Source organism: Hippopotamus amphibius, chromosome 9 (assembly GCF_030028045.1).
Source record: "Hippopotamus amphibius kiboko isolate mHipAmp2 chromosome 9, mHipAmp2.hap2, whole genome shotgun sequence".
Taxonomy (NCBI): domain Eukaryota; kingdom Metazoa; phylum Chordata; class Mammalia; order Artiodactyla; family Hippopotamidae; genus Hippopotamus; species Hippopotamus amphibius.
This window is the reverse complement of record NC_080194.1, coordinates 46,546,948-46,574,805: the sequence shown is the minus strand read 5'-3', so window position 1 is coordinate 46,574,805 and position 27,858 is coordinate 46,546,948. Positions and strand designations below refer to the sequence as shown.

At 32.3% G+C, this 27,858-nt stretch overlaps 1 protein-coding gene across 2 annotated transcripts in view; it reads left to right on the top strand.

The window, feature by feature from the left end:
- GRIA4 (glutamate ionotropic receptor AMPA type subunit 4) overlaps window positions 1-27,858 on the top strand; it is a 459,094-nt gene that overhangs the window by 386,520 nt on the left and 44,716 nt on the right. Inside the window, exons 10-14 of one of the 2 annotated variants that reach the window (XM_057750476.1) lie at window positions 2,713-2,823; window positions 10,490-10,696; window positions 15,920-16,290; window positions 18,280-18,478; window positions 24,273-24,520. In XM_057750476.1, coding sequence (XP_057606459.1) covers window positions 2,713-2,823; window positions 10,490-10,696; window positions 15,920-16,290; window positions 18,280-18,478; window positions 24,273-24,520 — 1,136 coding nt within the window. Of the gene's footprint in view, window positions 1-2,712; window positions 2,824-4,155; window positions 5,357-10,489; window positions 10,697-15,919; window positions 16,291-18,279; window positions 18,479-24,272; window positions 24,521-27,858 lie in introns of those variants that run through there. The other variant, XM_057750477.1, reaches the window with a different exon arrangement.

The window sequence follows — 27,858 nt, the reverse complement described above, 5'->3', positions numbered from 1 at the left end:
GAATCTTCTTGCCATTCAAGTGATCTTGCAAGAATACTCTAAAACTAGGTTTGCATGGTTTCAGGAATTCTTAATCATAAAAATCATATTTATTAAGAGCAGGCTATATGCCAGATACAGTAAAGGTAAATTGGTGTGCATTTTAATACTTAATCCTTACAGCAACCTGAAAGTAAGATATATTTTTCTCATTTTATAGAAAAGTAAGGCTCAGAGAAACTAAGTAACCTATGCAGGGAAGTTCAACTAGAAAGAGATGGAGCTGGGATGGAGACTAAGGCTAAGCTAGCTTCAAAACTGCTCTCTTGGCTGCTGCAAAATATTATCAATCCCAGGGTCCATAACTTTTCCCTTGAGGGTTGCTGTGAGAATAAAGTCATATTTTTCTGAACAGGTCTGGTCAAATCAGCTCTCCCAGGAGCCAACTTTGAGTAGAACAGGGGCTTCCCACAGCCCCCCAATCTCTACCCAAACCTACATTGCAGGCAAAGTCCACCATAAATGCAGAGATATTTACTCATATATTATATTATGGTTATATTTGTGCACAATTCACTTTTGGGAATCCAAAGAAAACAAATATTTATCTGACATTTCCTGCCAGTTTACCAATTTAAATGCTTCTGTATTTTTTTTAGCGTTATAAAACTATTTTTCACCCAGTTTCTGTCTCTAGGAAAAAAAATATTAGTTCCCTGTCTAATTAAATGAGATCAGGCATGGAAAGATTTCATAGTAAACTGTAAAATGCTGTGAAGAATTAGAGAGAAAAATTCTATCTCACATGGGTTCTAGGTACAAACTTTAATATTCTTTTCTTTAGTAAGTGACCCTTATATCACTGTTCACCTCATACTGTCTTACTTTCCAGTAAGTCCATGGCCCGCATGAGATCTACACACAAACCGTGGTTCCATATTACAAACCATAGCTTTCTGTTTCACCAAAATTTCAGGTAGATATAAGGCAAACAGATATAGATGGGTAAAATTTTTGCTTATTATTTTAATTTGCCAGTACTTCTAAATCATTGATCTTTGGGTGGAAGGAGATAGTTGTGAACCCACAAATTGTTCTTAAATGCAAAATGTCAAGGTCTTGTCAACATCTGAAGACTCTCCAGAATGTGTCCCAGATCTGTAGTTTTTCTATTGTGGGAACTCATTAATAAAGAAAAATCCCAGAGAATGGGTTGCTGAGATCTGGAAGGTGGCTGCATCTTAATGGAGTACTAAACTGTGAAACCTATTTTTATGTCGTATAACTGTCATGTAGAGAGGAGAATTAACAGGAAGCAACTGATATGCTTTTTAAATTATTTTTTAAGTACATGAGGAATTGAGGCAAGGATAGGTCTCAAAGGCATACTTGTTTTGTTTTAATTAAATTTTTTACTGACATTAAATAAATGTTAGCTACAAATAAATTCATATGGGCAATTGAAAATAATTGCTGAATTTGATATATACTCATAATTTTGGATCAAACTAAGCAGTACAGCAAACCATATTAATGAAAATTATTTTTGTATATCTATTCTGTTACAGAATATTTTTGAATAATATAGTGTTTCTTTCTGATATGCTAATGCTTTCTTTATTTTAATATGTTCACAAATACTAATATGACAGTTAAGAACAAGAGAGACTTTCAGAACATATTGGAACAAATAGTGAATACAGACCAGTGAGCAATTACATACATTTAATTGGAGATATGAGTTTTATCTACTGCATCCAAAATTCAAGAAAGCAACTTGGCAAGCATGAAATGAACACCCATTTTGGGAGTTTATGTAGCCTAATAGCAAAGTATATGAACTTGTAATTGCACCTACCTTTACATTTGCTGTGTGTATAAAATTTAAGATGCATATATTTTTTTAAAAGCATTGATTACAGTGTCTGTTAGAAAACAAGCAGTCAAAAAGTGGGAGCGATTACTATCACTTAATGGTCTGCATGATAAAAGGAACCCTAAATTTCCCTTAGGACCTCATTTTAGTTTGTTACTTAGTAAAGTACTTAACTAATTACTTATATTTTATGGAAAGGAGTTTGTTCCACATCTAAATGAGAAGTAATATAAAGATTTAAAAATGAAAAAATACAAATTTAAAATTTTCAAAAGTGAAAATATTAAGTAATCATTAATATTCATATCTGATGTATTTAGCATTTTAGAAATGGTGGGATTGTTATCTAATGGCTAGGTTATGTGAAACCAAAAGCTATTTCTATATTGCTTTAAAAATACACAAGTCTTTTTTGCTTGAAACATCTTATACATGTGCCCTGTGTAATTTGACTATTCCCTTTACCATAAAACCTGAAAATTATTGACAAAATCATGAAAATTAATTATAGGAGGTGCCAATCAGTCTCACTACAAGAGGATCAACACAAAATGGTATTCCATCTGTATCTATATTCTGTTTTGAAGCTATTCATTCCGAATGTCTTGGCTACACCATGATTATAAAGTATAAAGTTGCTGAATGTAAAACCAGGCAGTATCATCAACATCAGGAAAACTAGCTCATCATCAATTAAGAAAATTTCCAAGCACATTTTTGTGTGCTTTATAAATTTGTGTTTTTTTTTTGTTTGTTTGTTTGTTTTTTGCTTACTTATTAATACCTCTCATGGCTTCACTAAAAACTAGTGAAAACTCTTCTAAAATGCATTTTCAAGAATTTTCTTTATTTGGCAGGTTGGGTACTGGAATGATATGGATAAATTAGTCTTGATTCAAGATGTTCCCACTCTTGGCAATGACACAGCAGCTATTGAGAACAGAACAGTCGTTGTAACCACTATTATGGTAAGTTTTGGTCTGTGCTTTATGATGTTCCGTTTTGTCCACAGGCAATTTTAATTCCCCAGCTATGGTGAATACGAAGGATGAAAGCTGAATCTTAGTTATGGTGGCATGGGTGTTCTGATCCACAAAAGTCTATTGAGGCTTTGAATAAGTTTGTCCTGAACTTTGAGTACATTCAGTACTTTTGTTTGTATTATCTCTTGTTGCATTGTTGTTCTTGGAAAAATGCTCAGATGTTAAAAATGGAAACCCTCTAGTTGGAAATGTATGAAATGTTAAGATTTCAAAGGACAAAAGGATGAACATGAAAAAAATCAACAACTAATCACATAAAAATATTCAGTAGTAAACATCATACAATTGTTGTTATTATGTTTTTAAAACATCAATGTAATATTAGTTAACAGTGCTTAAAATTATAATTTTCAGGTAGTTTATTCATTTAATAATGATTTGCATTGTCTGTTTATAATAGCAGAGATATGAATGTGAAGATTTAAATGAGCATGTTTTACACAGATGTATGCTTTAGAAATAAATTTTGTTTTATATTTATTTTTAATGCAAAAAGTGTTTTTTTTACCGATTATTTTTCTCATTGACCTTTGACAAATATACAATAAAATTTATTGGAATTCTCCTCAGAAATAAGAAAAATATGATCTTCATTTGGCCACATCATAAAATGAAAATATACTCTAAATTTTAGGGCTGCTTTTTCAAAGAGATTCTCATGAAATTATCTTTGAAATAATATGATATCTCATATTTTTCTCTTCTAAATTCAAACATGCTTTTTGAGTCAATGCTAGTCAAAGGAGATCAACTATCGGTAAAATTTTCTAATTTAAAGGTATATTTCCTCAGCTCATTGTCTCGTTAGGCAGAATGTATTTTTTAACTATTTATGAAGCCCTTACTCTAAATGAAGTGGAAGTATTTAATGTAATTTAATTTTTAACTTACATAATTTTAATTATATATTTTTAGTAATGTCAAGTTATTTCCAAAATTTTGACATGGAGTTCAAAGCATGAAAATGCCAGAGAAAGGCTTTCATGTGTTGCAATTAATTTTATCAGTGTTGCATCACCAGCTAGCAACTTAATGTTAATCTGCCAAGCCTTAATTGGAAGTTTATAATTTTAGAATGAAAACCAACCAACAAGAGTTTATGTGTAAGAATGCAAAATAGTCTAACTTAATTGTGTAATATATGCATGGGACTTATATATATATATGTATGTATATATATAATATACATATATATATGTTCCTAAAAAAGACACAGTAATGGAAAGTCATACTTCAGTACAGTCCTCCTCTTTTCAGCCTCCTATGAAGAATCCTATTTTAAGGAATTGATCAAGAAAGAAATGAGCTCCACGCTGTTCGACCATTCCTAACTAAAGCTCAAGTCTTGTTCTCCTGTGTAGTAAATTTAAGCTAATTTTTCATGTGGGATTCTTCTTGGATGACCAACTCTGGACTACCAGAAAAACAAAATTTAAGTTCTGTGACTTTCCTGAGATACTAGAACAAAAGAAGAATTAATCCTCATCTTTTTCAAGAAAATAGATGTTTCAAAAGAATCATTTAATTCTGACGTATCAATTCCCATATCTTGAAATGAGATCACTGTATGTAAATGATGGAATTATAACACTTCTAATTCCAAGCATAGATTTTCCAAAAGTAAATATCTGTGAATTTGCATCCTTCTTTTCTGAATACACAGTTGTTTTCTTTAAAGATTTTTTGAAATTTTGCCTGCTCTACATGAAATAAACTGTTTTAATGTGCATTATAGATATAATACAGAGAATTTCCCTTTTTTCTGTTACTAAAGGGGCTTGAGATATAATTCTTAAAACCAAAATATTGAATTAGTTTTGCAAGCATGGCTATTTTTCAGGAAGCATGCTGTCAAAAAGTAACTATAAATGATTGAAAAATCCAATTGTTTCCTATATACATAAAGACTATTCTGTAAAGTAATCTCTGCTTTGACAGTGATATCACCAATATTTTTGCAATCAAAATAGTGCAATACTAGTATCTGTCTTTTGTATAAAATTGCATTCTCCATATAAATAATGCCTCTGATCTCTGCAACTTCAATAATTCAAAAAAAAATGCTAGAATCCTTATGCTGAAAGTGTTCCTTTTATTTGCTTTTATTGAAAATAGTATCCCGGGACCTATGACATCTCCATCATCTCATTCATTTTGAAAGAAATATGCTTCCTTGTAAATGAATGAGATATTGGCACCAGTGTATAATAACCCTTCAAATTCAATTGAAACTTCCAACAGCAATGGAATTGGTTAGACATTAAACTATGTACAAGACAGATATCTAGACACAAAAGAAGGCTGAGAGTGTTGTGGCACTGGAATTCATTCATTTTGATCAAAACTGATATGGCTTTGCTGTTCTCCCTATTTGTCTTTTCTTTGTGTATGTTGTTATTTACATGTTGATACACTGTAATAGTATGTGGTATTGTTAAATAAAGTTGATTGAGAAATTCATTTATTCATTCATAAATATTTATTAAGCGTCTGCTATTTGCTAGGCACAGTTATAAGCCCAGGGATATGTTAGCCAACAAAACAGACAAAAATCCTGCACTCTCAATAGAACTTTCATTCTAATAAGAGAAAGCAGAAAAGAAACATAATAAATACAGCAGATATCATTCTTAAGTAAAAAATGTCTTTAGCTTTTTAAATTGCTAAAATTTATTTGCTTTGTATCTACATTTGATCTTCATTTTAATGATTAATTAATTTTTCTGAGTATAGTCATACTGAATTTAACAACTAAATCTAAATAAAAGTAAAATTGACAATACCACCACATGAGAATCATGACTACAAAGTTGAAAGTTCTAAAGTTTTGGATTCAGATGCTTATCCTTTTTTCTCTTTAAGTCTTAGTGACTAAAAATTTTATAAAATTTGTAAAATTTATGAGACTGTGACCATACTGATTTAACATTTTACATTCAAAATAAACAAGCCAAGGAAGCCAAATCTGTGCCATGTGGTTTGGGTAAGTGAAGCAATTGAGGAAAAGGAGGTTTGCAGTAGATGCTGGGGTGGTGGTTTCCTCTGTAAACTCATTACTTTCTTTGGCTGAACTCTCTGGAAAAAGAGAGATGATGCAGTTATATTTCAGCCAAGCCCATTTTTCCCCAAATCTTTACCACTGAAGGTAAATGAGGTTTATGGTACATTACTAAACTAAGAATGTATTTCTTACTTTCTTATGAACATAGCAATCCTTTTGGAAATTTTTCCATAAAATCCAAATTTATTCACCATAGAATCAGAATTATGTTATAAACCTTAAAGCAATTTTACTTATAACACTTAGTCCTTGCAGAAATATTTTTTATACTTTTTATGAGTTGTTTGATATTTTATGTTCTCTATGTAGAATTTTGTAAATGCACTATACATAGATGCATCTGTGTTACAATATACACATGCCTATTTACATATACATATATGTATATATCTATACGGAAAATACAGATATTTTTATTTTCTTCCTTGTACCAAATATTAATCTTTCCCATACATATGCCTGCCTCCAGAGAGCTAATAACTCAGTTTTTAAATAAGTTATTTTCAATAAACAAAACTGTGCCACCATTAAATTTACTCATTTCTTATGAAATGAATAACATTTTAATGTTCACTTTTAAGAATTTTATACATGAGATAAATTATCTACATTAAGATCTTTGGAGAAAAGCAAATATCCACACAGCAAATAACTTTTGTTGATACTACTGATTTTATTATTTTAACTGTTTTCAAGTACTAATTTTAATGATTATATTTGTGATGTTTAGAAAATCTTAAAGCTTTCCTAATAAATATATACTTCAACAGTTTCACTTTTGCTAAATACAAATATTTCAAACAAAAATTTCCTCAATAGGAAAATGATACTTTATTGATTAAAATCATCTTAATTCATTTACACAAACATTTTCATAAGCAAACCCTAATGTAGTAGCTTTAGGCAGAGATTGATTTCTTTCCTGAAATAGCAGAGCAGATGTAGAACACTATGCATCATGGAAATTGTAGTCATAAACCCATAATCACTAAGAAGTAATGCATTTCAAATATCTTCTAAGGAACTATTGTCCCACAGAGCACAATAGTTGATAACAAAGATGGTAGGTTATATTCTTCCAATTTTATTCACAGTTGGACACCTGGGGCTCCATGAGGTTGCTTACCGAAGATTGCCCATGAATACCCCTTAATGATTGGGGTATTTGAAAGATACCCCAATTTTTATTATATTGAAAAGACTTCCTATTTTCTTTTCCTACAGTAGCCCCAAAACTTTTTATTGAATCTTCTCAAGTCTGCAGTGTTTGAAGGGCTGCTTGTGGATAAATTATCAGATTTGGGATGGGGCAAATGAAGAGGCTGGCAGAGTTTTGAGGATTTGCTGCTAATTTGGATTTGACATGAAAGAAAAGGAAAATGAGACACACTCAAAGAAATTGGGAAGAGTTGAGCAATGATGAGAGGTTTTGTGCGAGAAATGCCTAACTATTCTTTCCCTTTGTTCTTCCATCTTCCTGAGTGTGATCATCTTATTTCTCTTAACTTGCAGGCACCAATATCTGAATCTCAACAATTATGCATGCCCCTGGTTGTGCAAAAAGCCTAGCTAAATTTCTAATCAACATTTTCAGTAAGCTGAAGATTTCTTTAGCCTTTGTTAGTTTGTTTGTCAGGAAAACAAAGACCTGATGGGCCCCTGCTATCCAAAAAGGAAATTGAAAAAAAAAGAACACGCTAAATATATTTATATTTATATATACACATGGCTGTTTCAGGAGAGATTACCTGGAACTTGTTAATATTTACTTTCCTTTTGAAGATCTGAATCAGAAGTTCTAACATAATTACTTTGCCATGATATTCTTACTTAGGAAGCACTGATAGACCAGGAAATCTTTATATTTATTGAATGCCTCATATTTATTGAGTACCAGACACTATGAGGAAATATGGAAAGGTTTTACCTACATTGTTTACCTAAGATTTCATATAGAGAATTTCATGCACTAAAAACACAGAAATTCATTAATTTAATCCTGTCTCCTCTCCCGTTAAATCATATGAAATCTCAAATGGTTGCATATACTTTGAAAGATGCAACAATAGCTTCAAAAATGTCCAGATATTTCAAAATATGGGTTCAACTCCCATACCTGCTAGTTCTGTGAAATTGAACAACTTGTTGAAACTCTCTAAACTTAAATATTCCATCTGCAAAATGGGAAATGCCTATCTCAAAATGGCAGTGTGAAAAGTAAATAGAAGGGCACAATTAAAGAACAATTAAAGAACTTAGAACTCCGTACCTGACATAGAGTAAGGACTAAATAAATGAGGGCTAATATTGTTGTTTACCACTATATTTTATGATTATCCCCCACCACTCTCACTCCTTACCTTTATCATGAAGAATTTCACCTTAATTACAAGAGGATGAGGGGCATATTTTACTTATTTATGTACCCATAGTTTCCAGCAAGCTGCCTGGTACACAATGGGTGTTTAACAAATGTTTGAGTAAATACTGAAAATGCAGCTTTTAATGAAATAAATTGTTCACTATATAATGTAGAGGGGATTTTGCAAATTAGGTGATAATATTAGCTAGAGAAACTTCTGTACACATACTAATATTGTAGCATACATATTTGAGGGCTAAATTTCATGTGTTCAAATATTTCAGACACTAGAATTTATCAGCCTTAATACCAAATGTGAACCTTAGCGATACTCCTTTTGAAAACCTCTCATTTGTTATACTAGCAGCCATTGCAATTAGAATGTTAAGCATTTTGCAAATGTGTTATTCTTGCTTTTTTATACATATTCTTCCATATTTTAATTAGCTATTGCAAGGAGAAAAGAGACAAAATGAAAGGATTAGTTCATCTTAACTACTAATATTCCATAGCTTGTCTTAGAAATTAACAATGCCTTGCAACAACTCACCAATTTACATAGCCACATTCATAATTTGCAGAACACTTTATATTTGGAGAATATTTTCTGTAAGTTAACAAATAATTTTCATCTACTTAAAGAGACAATTAGGTGCCTTTATTGTGTAGGTGGAGAAACTTTCTTTACCCAAGTCTAGTGTTAGAATAGTCATCAAATTCAAGGAAGACGTGAGAGACTTCTGGATCACTTGGCCATGTCTACCTAAGGCAGGGTTTAAGAAAATAATACAATGACCAATCCTACACAATTTCCCACCATAGAGTTATTTAGGCACCTCTATGAGAAAATCATATACCATGTAATTTACAGTTTTATTAAGTTTTCAAAAATAGTTTCTACATTTCCAAAAGTACTTAAAAACAAAATCAGAATTAATGTAGACTGCCATGTAATGCAAAGTAAATTACCTTCCAATCCAGAGTCTTAAGAGCAAGTTCAACTTCCCCAATTACAGATTTTCTGGGAGAAAAAAAAAGATTCATATTAAAATTGCTAAATGTCACAGTACAATTTTATAAAATATAAATCATGACTTCAATGGCATTGTGGTCAAAAGTGGTCACTCCTTGTCTGCAAATTATTACAAAATCTGGAGTGTGACCAGGAGTTCTGTATGTACTGCCTGCTCACCACACCTATCTTTTAGTTGATGGCATTAGGTTTTATTTATAAAATCAAGTGCTTTTTTGCTAACACCTCTTTAGTTCCATGGACTTTAAATGGTTTGGTTTAGGGGTGTGTGTGGGTTTGTGTGTGTGTGTAGTGAAAACTGTTTAATTATTATTAGTTAAAAAATTTTTTTTCATTTTATAAGGATTTTCACAATAATTCTCCATCCTACTTTGTCTTACTTGCTTCAAAAACTAAATGGGAATATTACTTTAATTGTGTGATTGTCACAATTGGGGAAAAAGTATTAGCTTCCATTGGGAACATTTTATAATAGAATAAAAATTCATGGATCACAACCCTAATTAAAGCCAAAATATAGGACAATTTTAGGAAAGCCAATTTAATGCAAATTAGTATATAAAATTTTTTAAATCACTAATTCATTTCTCCTTTGAACTTGCTAATGCCTGCTCTGAGAAAGGCATCTTGCTAAATGCTAGAGAGCAAAGAAATAAGATACAGCTCTTTTCCTAAAGGAAGTCTCAGTTGAATGTGGCTAACAAGATGCAGAATATGGAGACCTGTGTCTTTGAATGATTCTTTTATTACATGAACCTGACTCCCAAATAGTCTTCAGGTCATGAGATACTTTGGAAATAGTAATTTCATTGCCATAGATGATCATTTATGCTTCTCTAGTCGATTATTAAATATGTATTTTTCCTATCACAGTCACAGTGCTAGGTATGTAATAATCACTCAAGAGAAAATTATTTTAAAGATTTTCATTTTTAGTAGCCAATGTAAAGCAACATAATATACTTCTAAGCATATTTATATATTCATCTGTTTTATTACCAATTTCTTGCCACACAAAATCAGTGTGTGTACTAATACTAAATATAATCTTTTGCTAAATTCTGAAACTGAGAACGCATAAAATTTTTGAATGTTTTATAATTTCTCCTTTACAGTTCTACTTCTCTCATTATAGGAATCCCCATATGTTATGTACAAGAAAAATCATGAAATGTTTGAAGGAAATGACAAGTATGAAGGATACTGTGTAGATTTGGCATCTGAAATTGCAAAACATATTGGTATCAAGTATAAAATTGCCATTGTCCCTGATGGAAAATATGGAGCAAGGGATGCAGACACAAAAATCTGGAATGGGATGGTAGGAGAACTTGTTTATGGGGTAAGCAAATCAACCTATTGAAAACTTTACTTATATAAACCTGAAACTTTTTTTCACTTGGGCACATATCAGTTTTAAATGTCTACTGTTTTTTAAATTCGTAGTTACATTCAAAGAAGCATATATGATGACAAATATTTCTCTATTTCATTAATAATGCAGTTTCCAAACAGAGAAACTAATACTTGATAACTTCAAAAAGACAAAAATTCAAAATATGATGTCCTATTTTTAAAAAAAAACCACTGACAAATATCTGTGATGATTATTCTCTTGAGCTTGGTGCTGCTATACCATAGACATTTTGTCCTGAGAACTGCTTTGAGAGTTATTTATACCCCTGTTGATTGTACTTACTGGTAAATATCTTTTAAGTTATTGGTGAAGCAATCAGTAAACTATTTTAGCATATGTTATTCACCAGTAATGTGAGATTCTTACAACTATGCATAACACAATAAATTTAAATTCAATGCAACGTCATTTTTTCCTACACAGCAAAACACCAAAGCTAGTATTTATTCCATAGTGGATTTCACATGAAAGCATGTCATGCCTTTCCCCTTGAGTTCACCAGATACTGAGTGTACATATTCAAAACCAAGCGCAAATTCAATGTAGGCATTCCTGCCTGAACCAGAACAGGATTGGTCTTTTCAGCTACCACTGCAAAGTGTTAAAATCAAGCCAGCAGTTATCAAATGCTAGTGAAGGTATGATATTTCCAGAGTCCAAAAACCAAACCTAGAGCTCACAGTAAGCTCTATTTATCAAGTAACCAATAAAAGTCATATACATTTGAAATGTATGCTGAAATTTTCTATAAGCCAATTCATATTTCACAAATTTCACCTTCAAAATACATTGTGTCTGATTAATTCTCACAAGATCCCTTTAAAAATAATTATATGAGTCATCCTTCCCCAGGAAAGAATAAAGGTAGAAAGTTAGAACATAACTGAAACATACAGAGGGGCTCACTTTCTGAGCCAGAATTTTAATAGTTTTGTGATTCTGCATGCTGCTTTTCAGACTGTGAAGCAATGAACATTCTCCACACAGTCCAGTACAGTAACTATAACCTCAGTAGCAAGAGGAAATTGTTTGGCATTAAAGAGCAGTTAGTTAGCTTTATATTCATTTGAAAGAACTGCTGATCAGTTAGGTGCCCTAAATGAGGAAAACAACATTTGCAGTTTTAAAAATATTAAAAAGTATTTTACCACAGGGCTCATCAATAGTTTTATATTGAGCTTTAAGTCCCAAAGAAAAAGGGTTCCTAAAGCATGTGTTTGTTGGTAATAGTTTCAGCTTTTAGATTTTAAATGTGAACATTAACCTTGTTATTAGAACTACATGAATTCATTTCCTTCAGAAAACACTATTGAGTATTTCATCTCAAAAAGTCATTCTTGGATTACCAATTAATTATAATCTGGATAACTAACCAGAGTTACTTTCTAAGACACTTGTTACATATCTCTCCTCTGGAGTCCTTACCAATTTGGCAGCCCAGGCTCATCCCTCTGCAAGGGTTCTGACCATATTTTATTGGGAGGTTATCTAAATAATAAAAACAGGTGATATGAAGAGAGTAGCATAATTAACAACAACAAATATTGTATCAGTAGTACACGTGTCACAGGTACAGAGAGTCCCAAAGTCAGGCAGTTCTCAGAGATAGAAGATAACACGGTGGTTATTAATACTTCATTCATCAGCCAGTCTGCAAGGATTTAAATAACCTGATCTCTGCCACTTGAGTTGTCCACTTTTTTCCTAAAAGGAATCTTTTTCCATGTCTCATACACTTTCCACAGATTTGATACTTTCCATTTTGGTGTCTGCAAAGTCTTTACTTTCTTCTCAACTACTTTTTTTTTTTCTCTTCTTTCTTACTGCTAACACATACACAAATTCCCAGGTGGCAGGGCCCTAAGTTAAACCTCACTTACATTCTTCTATTCAACAAAGCCAGCAAAATGATTAACTTTGAATCCATTTTTTTTTTTTTTACTTTATTCTTTGCAAACTTTGTTACTATGATTGTCAGGAATATATTATCTGTGAGACACACATATGTGATCTCAGCACACCACCAGGTTGTTACACCAAAACTCAAAAACTCCCTTACACTCTCAGGTCCTTTCTGCCTGCAACACCTGCAGCAAGTTCATTATATGATCTTCTGTGGTACACTGCTCCAGGGCCTTCTCCTGGGCCCTGCTGTACTTGTGGGTATATATTTTAACCCAAGGGATTTTTTTCTCAAAGCAAGTTCTATGGCCTGCCACACCAGAATTACTTGTGGTATATGTTAAAATGCTGGTTCATGAGCCTCACTCCAGAGGTCTTTGAGAATCCAAATATTATCAAGTTCTTACAGGAGATATTTCTCACAATTTGGGGAATCACTGAGATGTAATAGAACAAGGCAAACCCAACATCTCCAATGTTAGCAGAGAAAACTCAGATGTCTCCTCTGTTCAAATCACAAATTTCAGAACTTCAAGTGTGTCCTCATTGAATGCTGTTGTCACACTGTTATCCAACGTTTGCTTTCCATTACATCTAGTTTTATGCTCTGGACACTCCTTTGTTTTTCTTTATGCTTCTCTACATTTAAGGCTTTTACTCTCATTAGTGGTAACTTGTGTAAATAAAAAATTTCAGAAATACTACACAGAACAAGGTAGTATGTGAAAGGTGGTATTTCAAATCAGTGAAAGAATGCATTATTCATTTATTCTTGTTGGGAAAGCAAGACAATTTTTAATACATTATCGTGAAATATGCTAGATAAATCAGAGAGGGATTATAGGTACTAGAATAAAATATATGGTTGAAATTGGTCGTATGATAGAAGGATTTTTCTAAGAATGAAACCAAAGGCTGAAAACACAAGAAGATAATTTTATATGGCTACAACAAAATTTTAAAACATATATAGTGCAATAAAGTACCATGAACTAAAAAATGTAAACAAAACAATTGATGACTAGGGAGAATATTTAAAATATATATGGAAAATAATATTTTAGTGTATTTTTAAACACATAAATTAGAAAGCAAAAAATGAATACCCTGTATGGAAATAGGGCAGATTATGACAAGTAATACGTAAAGGAGTAAAAGTGGCTATTTGTTTTACAAAAAAAAAAAAAGTCCAAATCAAAACAATGGGATTAGAAAATTGGTGAAGATAAATGAGAATAAAACACAGAGGGGATATCCAAGGTTCAAAGCTGAAGGTGCTTTCACACAGTGCTAGAGACAATAGAAATTTGCATGACCTTTCTGGAGAAAAGTTGGGCAAAACATGTAATGAGCATGAAAAAGATTGTTTCCATTTAAACCAGCAATCCTTTTCTAGAAATTTATTTTAAATAATAAACATATGTGTGAGGATTTGTCTTCAAAGGTGTCCACATCACCATTGTTATAAATTGTGTAAAACTAGAAACAATATAAATATTCCCCCAAATAATAAGTTCATGGAGTAAATTTTGATGCTTTAACATGATAAAATATTTGCAATCATTAAAACTTATTTTTACTATATACGTTGAAATAATGTTGAAATAGCTCATCATAGTCTCTTGAGAAAAGGAATTATAAAAGTGTTCTATATTATACCATTTTAAAATAAGAAAAATAATATGCATAAAACAATGTCTAGTAGAGCGTATGTAAAGAAAAAATAAGAGTAAGTGAAGGAAATGAAGATAACTTTTACTAATTTCTGGTACTAATTTTTCTATATCTGCTTCATATATCACTGTATAATGAAAATTATACAGATAATAACTATGGGGAATAATAACCTCTCAGCAATGATTCAGGCTTTTCTATTATATGTGGGCATTTATGATGTGAACTAAGTTTATTCCCACTTGAAGGCATATGCAGTTAATTCTCAGTCACCCAGTGGAAAACGACAGCCAGAGTACATTCCCCATGCTAACCCTCCAATTGTGTTTGTATCAAGCTGCTGGCCATCGTATCAATCCAGGGGCTTGAGGATATATAGAGTGAATGTAAGAGTGCCAGCCACTATGTAAGAACATATATGTCTTTGTAAATTGTTACATGATTACAAATGAAAAAAGGTTTTTTGATTATTTATTTTAAAAGGAAAATATTTGGCATTAAAATGGAATCTGAAACTTTATTTCATTTGATTTTAGAGTTGGCATGATTTAATAGAAGTACAATCTCAAACTGCAGAGCTGCTATGATGTGTAAAACTCATCTGATCTCAATTTCACCATCTACAAAACAATGATAAACATAAGATTGCTTATCTGTTAGGAGGGTCAAGTGAAAGGCCATTCAAAATATTTACATCAGCACAGACACATCATCCCTCAGTAAATGCTTACTATTGTTTTATTAAGATTTGTTTAATAGATAATCACAATGATACAATGAAGTAAACAGGAAAGAAAATGTCTTCATTTTAGAAATATGGAAACAGGCTCAGAAAAATTACTCAGAATCACAAAATGATAATGGAAGCTGGTGTCTTATAATAATATTATATGAGAATTGAATCCACTGTTTTCCAAAATCTTTTTTAGAAATTGAGAGTAGAAATCAAAGTATATGAATAAGAAGAAATAAATGCCAATTTCCAGATATGTGTGTGTGTGCTGAGTTGAAAAATGTTGTCAAACAATAGGTTTCTTTTATCTTACAAACACAGACTTTATGATAGGTTTTCTCATAACTGGAAAGGAATAAAGAAGAAAAGACTGTTTGAAATTTGCAATTCATTATATTAAGGAATGGCTAAGTAATGAATCAGTGGCAACATTCCGGAAAAGACTGCACAATAGCAATTCTGGCTAAGAAATTCAGAAATTCAGCTGTATGGAAAAATGATTATCAAGTATCCTTCCCTGTGCCATGTCAAACCTTTAAAGACTAAGGCAATTATTTGAATTCAAGTTATTTTTGCTTATGTCTACTCTCTCTTTTTCTCTCCTCTTACCTAATTATTAGCACCAATAAAAATGTTTTGTGCAATTAGTGTTATAATATCTTGTGAAAACAAGTCTACTGTTCATCTTTGTATTTATCACTGGCCTTATTTATTGTTGGTATTCCCCCCAAAATGTAGAATAAACACATAAGTGGTTAGTTCTGAGTGGATCAACCCAGTACTAATTGCTTCATGAAATCTATTAACCTACATGTTTTCCTGTGTCTTTTCTTTTATAGAAAGCAGAGATTGCTATTGCCCCTCTGACAATCACTTTGGTCCGAGAGGAGGTCATTGACTTCTCTAAGCCCTTCATGAGTTTGGGCATATCTATTATGATCAAAAAGCCTCAGAAATCTAAACCAGGAGTGTTTTCCTTCTTGGATCCTCTGGCCTATGAGATTTGGATGTGCATAGTCTTTGCCTACATTGGTGTCAGCGTGGTCTTGTTCCTAGTTAGTAGGTTTAGTCCATATGAGTGGCACACAGAAGAGCCAGAAGATGGAAAGGAAGGACCCAGCGACCAGCCTCCCAATGAGTTTGGCATCTTTAACAGCCTCTGGTTTTCCCTGGGTGCTTTTATGCAGCAAGGATGTGACATTTCACCCAGGTTAGTTTCAAAACCCTTAAGTTCTTCACCAATTCCCCAGTAATTCTAAACATTGTGCATAACATTTCTCTCTCTGTTCTTTTCCTGGAGGCAGAGCATTGCTTGAAACACAGAAAGACCTTGCAATCCCCAAATTAATCTAAATATACTCATAACCAATTTTTCCAAGTTAGCACAAAGTATGGATGCATCATAAAGATTAATTTCCCAATGGAAAACTAACATATGGAACCCAGCAGAGCTCTCAGAAATCACTTAGTATTAATATTTCCTTAGATTATTTGACAGAAGGAAACTAAATCTAAATTCTTAAGAACAGGAATTTATTTTCATGTTGTCTCCTTTTCAAAATCAAATGCTTTTGTTGCTCTGTTGTTCATTTGTGAAAATTAATTTTGGACTTGATTTACATCCCATGTAGTTTAATGAAGATTTCTGCCATGGAGTTACCTAAAACCTGAGTCAATATAGTAGGTTCCAGATATACATTGTTCTCTCTAACAACCGTAAAGCTAAGCAGTGGGCAAAGAGTCAGCAATGTAAATACTATATTTATTTTCATTATCTGTGGAGTCATGGCTCATGTCCATTAAGACATGTTTCAGTTCTGTTTGCCAAAAATGCAGCCAACCTCCCGTTGCAAGAAAAATAACAAATTTTTCTCAGAAAAGTAGCTGAAGGCAAGAGAAGCTAAGAACTGAATTTAAATAGTGACATATTAGCATCACAAACATACATTTTTTAAGAAATGTAATACTTTCTCAAACAGAGACATTTTATCTACAATGCAGTTTGCATTCCTTAAGACCCAGGAACACTATAAATGTGCTTAAATTCCAATAACATAGGATATTTGAATCAATAATACTCAATTAATGAAATGAAAAGAAATCAAAGCATTTCAAGTAATAGTTTCATGGTTTTTAAAACCAGGATTAAGCAAATGCTAAGTTAAAATTAACAAGTGCCACATATAATAATGGTTAACAAGGGAGCATTTTAAGCTAGAAATGCCACTGAAAATATGAAATTTTTCCTCATATTAAGCAAATGTTTAAAAATAATTTGTCACAGGAATTTTAAATAGTCTGATGATCCTATTGAGTGAGATCAATTATGACTATGCTCTGAATTTTTTATTCATTTCATTCTCACTTTTCTTCTGGTCATCCACACATCCCTGATAGCCAGAGAAAGGGTAAAGAGAAAACATTTTTTTGAGCTCTAGCATCAGTTTTCAGTGCTATCACACAGCATATTGACAAGTCACATGCTTTGGTCTCATGTTGGCAGTGGCAGAGAGAACTTATTTATACCAGTATGTAAAGAACTTTAAGACATCCTCCACTCAGTTAAGCAATGGAATATCAAACCAACAGCAAAGAAACAAAATATTCTCAACTATGATTACTCTGAGACCAATCCTAGATCTTCATCTGGTCCAGCCCCACGTTGGCATATGTCCCATCCATCCTGTCATGGCTCTGACTGATGGTAAAAATAAGTTCTCTCCAAAAAGAATCTCCCATCTTGTATCAAATCTAAGAGCTCACCCATTGTTAAGATGTATTGCTATTTTATGTACTACCAAGAGAGAAATAGTGCTGCCAGTCACACTATGGTATTGTGTTTTATCTCATCAAATGTAGGCTGCATCCTAATTTCAGAGACACTAAAGTGTAAGAGGGGATCAATGAATTTAAGTAAGTATTCCTCTTCTGGGCCTGTAGGAAAGGCATTTGGTTCCACATTTCTTCCAAGTAAACAATAAAATGGAAAAGCGTTCTAAATGTGGCATTTATACATTCAATATAGCATAAAAGATATCAAATGATACAGAAATACTAGAATCATTATGAGTAGACTATTCATAACATAAAATGATACTTGCAATTATTTTTAAACATACAGGGTGAATCGATGAAATTTCTTTTCTTTCTCTATGTTGATTATAGAAAGAAAAATGTGCATTATCTTATCCATGTTTAGATCCCTCTCAGGGAGAATTGTTGGAGGTGTTTGGTGGTTCTTTACACTCATCATTATATCATCTTATACTGCTAACCTCGCTGCTTTCCTGACTGTTGAGAGAATGGTCTCCCCCATAGAAAGTGCAGAAGACCTGGCCAAACAAACAGAAATTGCCTATGGAACATTGGATTCAGGGTCAACAAAAGAATTCTTCAGAGTAAGTTGAGGGGAAAACTAAAAAGCAAATGTTAATAACTCTGAAATTCAGGCAATTTTGCCAATTATTATACTATGGGTTCTAGCTAGTATAAGTTTTGCAAACACAATAGTAACTGTTGTGTTTAAGCACAGCGATGCTATATACTTCTACTTGGATTTTATAATCACTTTAGTTTGCAAAAGCTAACTGATTTATTCACATTGCAAGAGGGACCCTCACTAAGGAAGAGTAACAACAAAAAGGTAAAAACAGCAACTTTATAACATAATTTATTCCAAAGATTCCAATGTTGATAATGCTATGATGATACTTCATCTGTCAAGATTTGGATTTATCTATGCTTCGGACTTAAAGCAGAAAAATGAAAGCAAGGTTTTTTTTTTGTTTGTTTGTTTTGTTTTTTAAGAATACATTTACCTTGCTTCATTTGAATCCCAAAAATCTTAATTGCATGTAATAGTACCTATATGAGGTTTATTATTCTATAATCTATTCCATAACAATGGATTTCAAAGCAATATATTTGCTTTCTCACAAGATAATGGGAACTAGAACAACCAAGTTCTAGCAACTTTGTAAAAATTGTATGGTATTTCATTTGTGCTGATTTCTCTGCTTTTGCAGATAAAATTGTTCAAACTGATATAATTGCATTTCACATATGGATATGATTCCTTTGGCTTGCCATCAGGATGGCAGGTATTTTGAAGGTTTTTGGGTTTTAGCTGTTTGTGCCACTATAAGGATGACTTTTTGATCTGTGAATCTCTTTTACTCTGGTTTTACATAAATCGAGAAATATGAACTTCATAATATCTGATCAGAGATAAGGGTTCATTTTGTGACTTCAGAACCAAAAAACTAAAAAGTGGTCATGGTTAAATTTTTACAAATATTTAACTGGGTAATAATGGCATCTTATATTTAACATCAACTGCTTAGTGACTAGATATTTAGTAATTTAGAAGACAAGATATATTTCACTATTTCCTAAACTATTGTGTAAAATTAATGATTGCCCTTTAAAGTAAATTCATGCTTATATACAGTACTTAGGAGATTACATTTTCATTTTAAATGTATATATTTATTGTTTTCTTACTCAGCTTGGAAATTAAAAAGAACAGAAGATTCTAATTCTTAAGCCAGGCTTAACTTTCATGCACTCTCATTTCAATAAGATATTTCTCTTTTTTTAAAAAAATTCAATTATAGTATTTTTATATACTATGGATGTTTATGTAACACTAAATCAGGAACAAATCACTCAAAAATTGTGCCAAACGCATCACTGCTCATTGTTTTAAAAAAAAAAAAAAAAAAAAAACCAGAGGGTGAACATCTTTGTCAACTATTTGGAGCATTACTAATAGATATAAAATTTGTAAGTTAATTATAAAGTACTTGTAGATTTTTCTAAAACTGTAATAGTCATGACAATATATTTTATTAACAGTATTCTATGGATAAACTTAATTAGCCAAATTTTTTTAACTTAGTGCATCCCAGTCTCTGAAGCTTAATATAGTAATTTACTGCTCTAAGACATTTTAGCATAATTTCAGTACTTTGTTGGAAATCTGTAAGTTTCCAGCCAAAAGAAAGTAGGTAGAATTTAGTGACTTTGCCTTAAAACCATTATGCATATGTATCAAATTAGAATATACATTTGTGCTATCACTTGCATTTTACTTAAAAATGATGATTAATTTTCATGTAAATAAAGCAAATATTTGTAGGTTCATCATTTTGCCTTGAGTGAAAAAAGGGAAAAAGAAATGTCATATTGATCCCCTAAAAATGTTTCAAAAATAACTCACTGTAAAGCTCTTTGGCATCAAGTACACTGAGAATGTTATTTCTAATTTTTTTTAAAAAACTGAGTTTTAAAATCAACTGTTCAAGTTTGAAAAGCCAGTGAGGTAGATAAGAGAATATATTGATTAGAAATATAGGAATAAGGAAAGCTTCTTCTTAGATACAGAGCCTTCCATGCAAGTTGTGCAGTCACCATGTCCTGTTTCTTTTTGGTCCCACCCAATTCTAGTTTTAAAATTGAGTGTTATAAGTATAGGTATTTATGTTGCAGAATAGTTTGAACCCTAATGGGACAAGAAAATAATTTTCCCTGGAAGCACACTTCCAGGAATGCATAAATCTGAGTTCTCTGATAAAAATCTCCTTTGTTTCCTACCCTATGTTCTCCCTCCTCAATTATACATGATGGCTTGGTTTAAATAAATTGTTTGCCTGCTGGGTTGTTGAGGAAACAGATTGTGAAAGGTATTTTTGTCCTTGTCAAACATATTTTCTTATAGGAACACAGTAATGATACATCTATCAGCTTCACTAAATTGCCTCAGACAGTTACCTATACTCGGCACTTCAAAAAATTTTGCAGTTGTTCTGGAAAAAGAATTAGGCAGTGGGGGAAAATTGCATCTGAATTCAACTGCTGCCTTGGTTTTGCCACATTATGAAACTTGATATGTTTCATGTTCCGTGCATCTTGTTAAGCATACACATAGAAGCATTTAAAGGAATTCTCTACTTGTCACTTGAGAGGCTTTTTTAAAGGTACTTTTACATTATTATACACCTGATTTAAACACACTGAATTTCACTTCAGTGCAGATTTTACCCTTTGCCTGTTCCAGCCATCAGTGAGCTCTATCTCAGGGCTTATAATATTACCAAATAGTACATTGGTAAGCTCTTACTGGAACATCACCCTTGCTGCATAGGCTTCTAAAAGTGAGAAATAATTCACCTGATAACAATGTAAATATCAAATATAGTGCATAACTTTTTTTATATTTTCTATTAAAAGCAGAAATGGCAAAATACTCAATTTTAAGAAATTAAAAGGACAGCACATAATTTAAATCTCCAAGAATTATTTTAAGTAATAAAATAGAGCTTTAAATCAAATAGTTTCCCATTCATTGTTTCACAATAAAGATGAAACAATGAAATCTGAGATTAATTTTATAATTTTAAAAAATAATGACCTATTATCTTTGCCTTTTACCTTGAACATATTCACTTCCCAAACCTGATCTTTAAGTAGACATCACAGCTGAAGAGGAAGATGTTAAAAGTCCCATTATCACCACATTTATGAGCTTGCTGGGTCTGTAGAAATTTCTTCATTTTAGCCTGTCTCATCAAATTTATAAAGATTACCTTACCCTCATTCCTTATCAAACACCCTCTTACAGTCACAGGTAAGGCAAAGCAATATTATTTCCGGTCCTTTACCTCTTGAATTCCCCGACTTCACCCTCTCCACCATGTGGATTTGATTTTATCTGAGCCATGTCCCTTTAAATCAGAATCATAGTTTCTAAACATTAACATAGTGACACACCATATAATTTTTTTTCCCAAAATAATTTCTTTCATCATTCCTCTATTTTCCACTGGGAGTCTGTATTTTATAAATTCTATTATACATAAGACCTGCTAAGTTAAGCATAATTACAGTACAGATTCCTCTTTCTTCTGGATTTTAAAGGAATTAATTTAATTTCTTTTGCACTTAAGGTATATGTAATTCAATATATTTAAACAAAAGCAGCAGTAATTTTTTCTTCACATTAATATTATGGGAATGGACATCTATAAAATATCAATGACTTAAAGGTTTCTTATTCCTTTAAAAAAATCATTTGCTTTAATGTTATGTTGCATTCTATATAGTTAAATTATTTTCATAATTACCAAGCCCTCAAAATACTCTTTTTTTTTTCATTTTGCTGCATTAGTTTTGTTTAGCTGTTCCCAGTTCCTTTAATAAGATACTAAATAAGTAGAAAATTACCACGTAAATTGCATGATTCTCATATTCTTAAAATTTTTCAAAAAAATTTTTTAATTAAAATAATACTCAGGTACATAGTGAAGCAAAACATATATATGTGTGTGTATATATATATGTGTGTGTGTGTGTATATATATATACCTTTTGTGGTGAAACTCTCAAGTGAAGTTATCAATACATTGTAAAAAGTGATTATATGCCTAAAAGATATTGTTTACCAACACATCTGTAAATTGAAATTATCAGAATAGATGTTTAAGGACAATCAGTATCAAGTGATCCAGAAAGTTTATAATTTTCAGACATTGGAACTCATTGTAAAATGGAGTAGTTCATTCTCTGGAAGAGAACTTCATTATCAGACATGGAATGAATGAAGCATGGCAACATAGCCTCCCTAGTGGATTTCATGGTTAAGAGTTCTGAATCCAGATACTCTTCTGTCCTGGAACCACATAGAATCTTTGCAATTGAAGTATAAATTAGTTGGCATAGAATTTTCCTAATGTGAGGATTTCTGTAGCCAGAAGTAACCTGTTATAACCTAAATACAAATACACAAACATATCAGAATCTCTGTATCATGAGATATTTTTGTGTTAATAACACAAAAACATTTCAGAAGACACTACAGGATATCTATTTCCCATCTGATATTTATCACCATGTGAATATACATTAACATAAAATATCTGGGGTTTTTTGGTGTTTAGGTATGCAAATCTCTTGTTGTGTGGCTCATTATATAGGTTTATTGATGACTAAATTTGCATCTTATGAAGCCAAAATTTTGAATACCACTTTTATGTTTCTTTGTTCACCTGAGTAATTTGCTTTGACCCAAAACATATATTCTTAAGTTTGCTATTCAGGTTCCTTGTTGATTATTGAAGATCTACTTCTTGTTGGAGTCTATCTTCTGGTAAACAAAACAAGGTCAGAGTAAATAAGTACACATGCTACTCAGGATTTGGCCTCATGCATAGATTTAAGTTTGACTGAAGTCTCCATTACTTTTAATTTGGATACAGATGCAAAATTTCCACACCTTGCTATTGAACAAAAGTAATTGCACCAGATAAAAGTCTGTGTGTATCATTGTATTATCAAACACCAAACAAGATTCAGGCTTTTCTATTTTATTAAATACATGCTTTGGGGACATTTGAGTTCATTTGGATATATTTTTGCATGACAAAATTTGTGGATGAAAAAAATCTAATATAAATGCAGATACCCACAAAAGGAATTGGATAAATTAAATAGTGGAAGTAATGTAGATAGAGCCCAAATAGACAAAAATAAATAAGTTTCTTGGCTGAAGTCAAGGCATTAGAAAAACTAACTCTCCAAAATATAAAGTGGGAAAACAGGAATCACTTCTCTTTAAAGTTTAATATATGTTCTATTTGGAGATTTTGTTAGAAAAAGTCTAAAAATATTTTGGTGGACCTAAAGTTTGATTCTTGTTTTATGGCTATTTGGTTTGTAAACTAGGGCAGATTTCTCCTCCTGCTATGGTGTTCAACTACTGACTTGATAGGGACTACACATTTTGTACATATCTTTTTATAATGGTTTTCATTAAAACTTTGAGGCATGAAAAAATATAAAAAGAAAACAATATAACAACTCTCCTTGTTTGCTATAATTCAGTTCAACTCTCTCTATGGCTGTCTACATTTTATAATCAAAATAATAATAATTTGTTCTTTAAGCAGTTGAATAGGATAGCTATTATGACATGAGGTACATTTTTCTTCAAATATCACTTTTAAATGTCATTCTTTTCAGTGATTTTCTTAAACAGTTGTAAAAGGCAGTTTTCTAATTGAAAAAGAATAATGTTATTATGGCAATTTGAAATTAGAGAGTAATGTAGAAGGATTTATTCCTATCTCGGTTCAGTCAATATTAATATCTTGTTCCCTTCTTTCCTGTATTTAATTTTATTTTAATTTCCTCCAGAGATCAAAAATAGCAGTGTATGAAAAGATGTGGACCTACATGCGATCAGCAGAGCCATCAGTGTTCACTAGGACTACAGCTGAGGGAGTAGCTCGTGTCCGAAAATCCAAGGGCAAATTTGCCTTTCTCCTGGAGTCCACTATGAATGAATACATTGAGCAGCGAAAGCCATGTGACACAATGAAAGTGGGAGGAAATCTGGATTCGAAAGGCTATGGAGTAGCAACGCCCAAGGGTTCTTCATTAAGGTGGGTGGAATAGTATAACAATATAACATGTGTTGTTATAGTATTCCACCTTCCCTGATGTCCCTGAGAGAATTATTTTGTTTTGTGTGTGAACATGGTATGTTTGTTTGTTTTTCTTTTTCTCCATTTCATATTTTTTTGGTCAACAACCAGGTAATTTTTTTTAATTTTAGAATAATTAATCTTAATTAACATATATCTTTTAAGGCCATATAAAAACCAAACTGGTTGAACACTAGCTGCTTCCAGTGGACCTAAAATATGGGTAGCATATACTTCTATATGTCATCAACTTTTTTTGCTCACTGAAATCTACATTATCATTGTGTCAGTAATAATTCTACATTTTTTCATTATTTTTAAAATTATGCCTGCCTACTAATTTCTAAGAAGAAATCATTATCTTCTAGAAAAACACTTTTTTTTTCATTTCAATGTTTTATTTATTATGGCATCATTATAGTTTAGAAAATGCTGATGTTGTATGGATGCTAACTTTGTAAATCACATCTATTTATAAACGCAATTATGATCAGAGGGAAAACTGGGCTCTGATTTTATGGTGCTTACTCAAGTCACACTCTCACCTGTTGCAAAGGGAGTATGGGGTAAGTAAGATCTGTAAAATTAGACTCAGTAACAATTCAAAATTGTTCACACATAGACCCATAAAATGTGACTTATGACCAAAACATCACACATGTGGTTAATAGTCCGCATGTGTTAAAAGTGGGAATTTATTTCTTAAGGAAATGTTGGTAAAATCTGCCCTTTTCACCCTTTTGGTCCTGGACATAGAAAATTCACATGTTTATGTCCAGGAGGCAGTGTTTTCTATTTTCCTTAAGTAATAAAGGCTGCTGTTGAATTGCTGGGGCTAGAGCAAAGCTGGAGTTAAAAGTGACAACTGACAAATTACTCTGGTCTTAGTGCTGCTTAGGAGAGATTCATACAAAGCACAGATTCAAGAAGAAATCAGAATATTTGCTAAAGGAATTAACCACGAACCTGGTCTTGAAAAATGATGTTTCTGGTAAGCCTTTGAAAAATGAAGGTAATGAGACCTGTACTCTTGCCTAATAAGAATGAAAGCAATATAAAAATTATATGATTGGTTTCAAAGAGGGAACTGCAATGTACTTTGGGTATATGTGTTGGGTGGGGGAGGAGTTGAAACAGATCTAAGAAACAAATACTACTACTGAAAAGGTTGTGTTAAACCAGTATTTTGTGATTGCACAACACTGTAATAATTAGAGAGGGGTTTCATGGTGTGTTCAAAAGGGGCAGTTATTAAAGGAGATAGGACAAAATTAGCCAGTAAAGACAAATTTGGGTGTAGAGTTTGGAAATTCTGAAGTCAGGTTTATTTGAACATACTCTGCATATGAACCTGGGAAAATGTGCATGGAGAAAGCCAAACAAATAAATCATCTATGATAAAATTCTACCCAGAAAGATTTCAGCCATTAAGAAACTTAAAGTGACATCAGAATATTTGGTCTTTAAGGGTATATTTTGTTCGATGCACTATAAGAAACATGTAATTTCAGTGAGGCTATGTGGCAAATAAATCTCTATCAAAATAGTAACTATAAGGGCACCACAGTGTAAATAATTTTTAAAAAATAGAAAGGGAGACAGCAATGATATGGGATATGTAGATCACTGTTCAGACTATTGATTACATTCACTGATTTTGGCATTTGCTCTTAATTAATTCTCTGTGGATATAGCTGCCTTGTCTTCTGTCTTGTGTCCACTGATAAAGTCAAGTTCCAGGGACTGAATTTGGCCCTCAGATAAGGTTGCGCCTGACTCCCATTGATAGCAAAAGTGTTCCCTCTTAAATGTGCCACTTTGTCAAATCCACACTACGGGGATTGTTTAGGGAGAAGCTGAAGGGCTTCATCTGTCCAGAACTGTATAATAATCAGCTATTGGCCTCCCCCTCTTTTCCTGTCTTTCCCTGGATCTTGTTAATGAGGCAATTGTTAAACTCAGCTTCCTGGGTGAAGAGTTTGTTTATGTGCTTTGCTTTATGCATGCCACAATTTCCTGAGCAAGCTGGCCTCTGCATGCCAAAACCACAGTCATTTTGCCCTGTCTTTGAGAATACTGGAAGGGCACTGAAAGCTAACCAGCATTCACCTTACCCACACCTCCTCACACTCCCGCACCCAGCCCAACTAAGCAGGAGACTCATTAGGCTTAAATTCTCATTCTTATTCAACTAGTAACCTTCTGCTCCAAAAGAGGCAAATTAATATAGAGATGGAGTAATAGGCCCTTCTGTATAAATGATGAAACTCAAAATAATTACAGTCATCAGAGCAGGATCCAGAGGGCATATCTTCATCAAGAGTATCTTTGAAAACTTTCTCCCTTATTTGTTCAGGTATGACTAAGTCTGTTTTCCTATGAGGTCTATTTTTTTAACTAGATTTTTAGGTTAATAGTTCTGGATACAGTGAGACTGGTCTGTTTCATTTCATTAATTATGGCTTTCTTCCAAATGCTGCTGTTTTGATTCATTGGGTAACATGGGACTTTAAGAAAAGGAATACAATCTTCCTTCTATATAACTATAAGCAGAGACTACAGACATATCTAGCAACCTTCTGTTGATCTAGGGAGTTTTTTATTTCCAGATTTTGCTGTTTGGTCAAAACACTTTAGAATAAATGCCACAGAAAAGAGAAAGAGTAGGGTATATAATCAGGATGGAAAATCAGGACTTGGGTCTTTAATGTAGCTTTAAAACACAGGCAATCGGGATCATCACAGAGCATATATCTGTGACTGGGGTAACAAATATTACCACAGTCATGACTGGTACCCATCTTTATGGTAGAGAATGATATGCAAAGCCTCTCATTGTTCAAAGATACTTTCAGACTAGAGTTTGCTGGGCATACACAATACCTAACATCTCACAATGTTAGAACCATCAAGCTATCATTAACAGCTCTCAGTTACAGGAGGCCAGTATGTATGCTCAGAAATTATTGGTTTATCATACTTTGACATAGATTCTCCAATTTGCAGGTGATAGAATGATGCCAGGTATATTGATGTTAAACTTAGAATCTATAGATTCTAATATTAAAAAGGAAAGCAATTATAGGTAAAAATACCTACAAACTATAAATATTAGTTAGTGAAAAAACTTAAATCTTACTGGCATTACTATTTGTTTTTCTAAGTCACCTTCCAAAGAAAACTTTCAGGTCTTATTGTGAGATAAAAGGGTAAAATCTCTTATCTTTCAACTACCTCCCTACTTTGATAATTCTGCTGAATCTTCTTTCCACATGCACAATGCCATTTATACTACT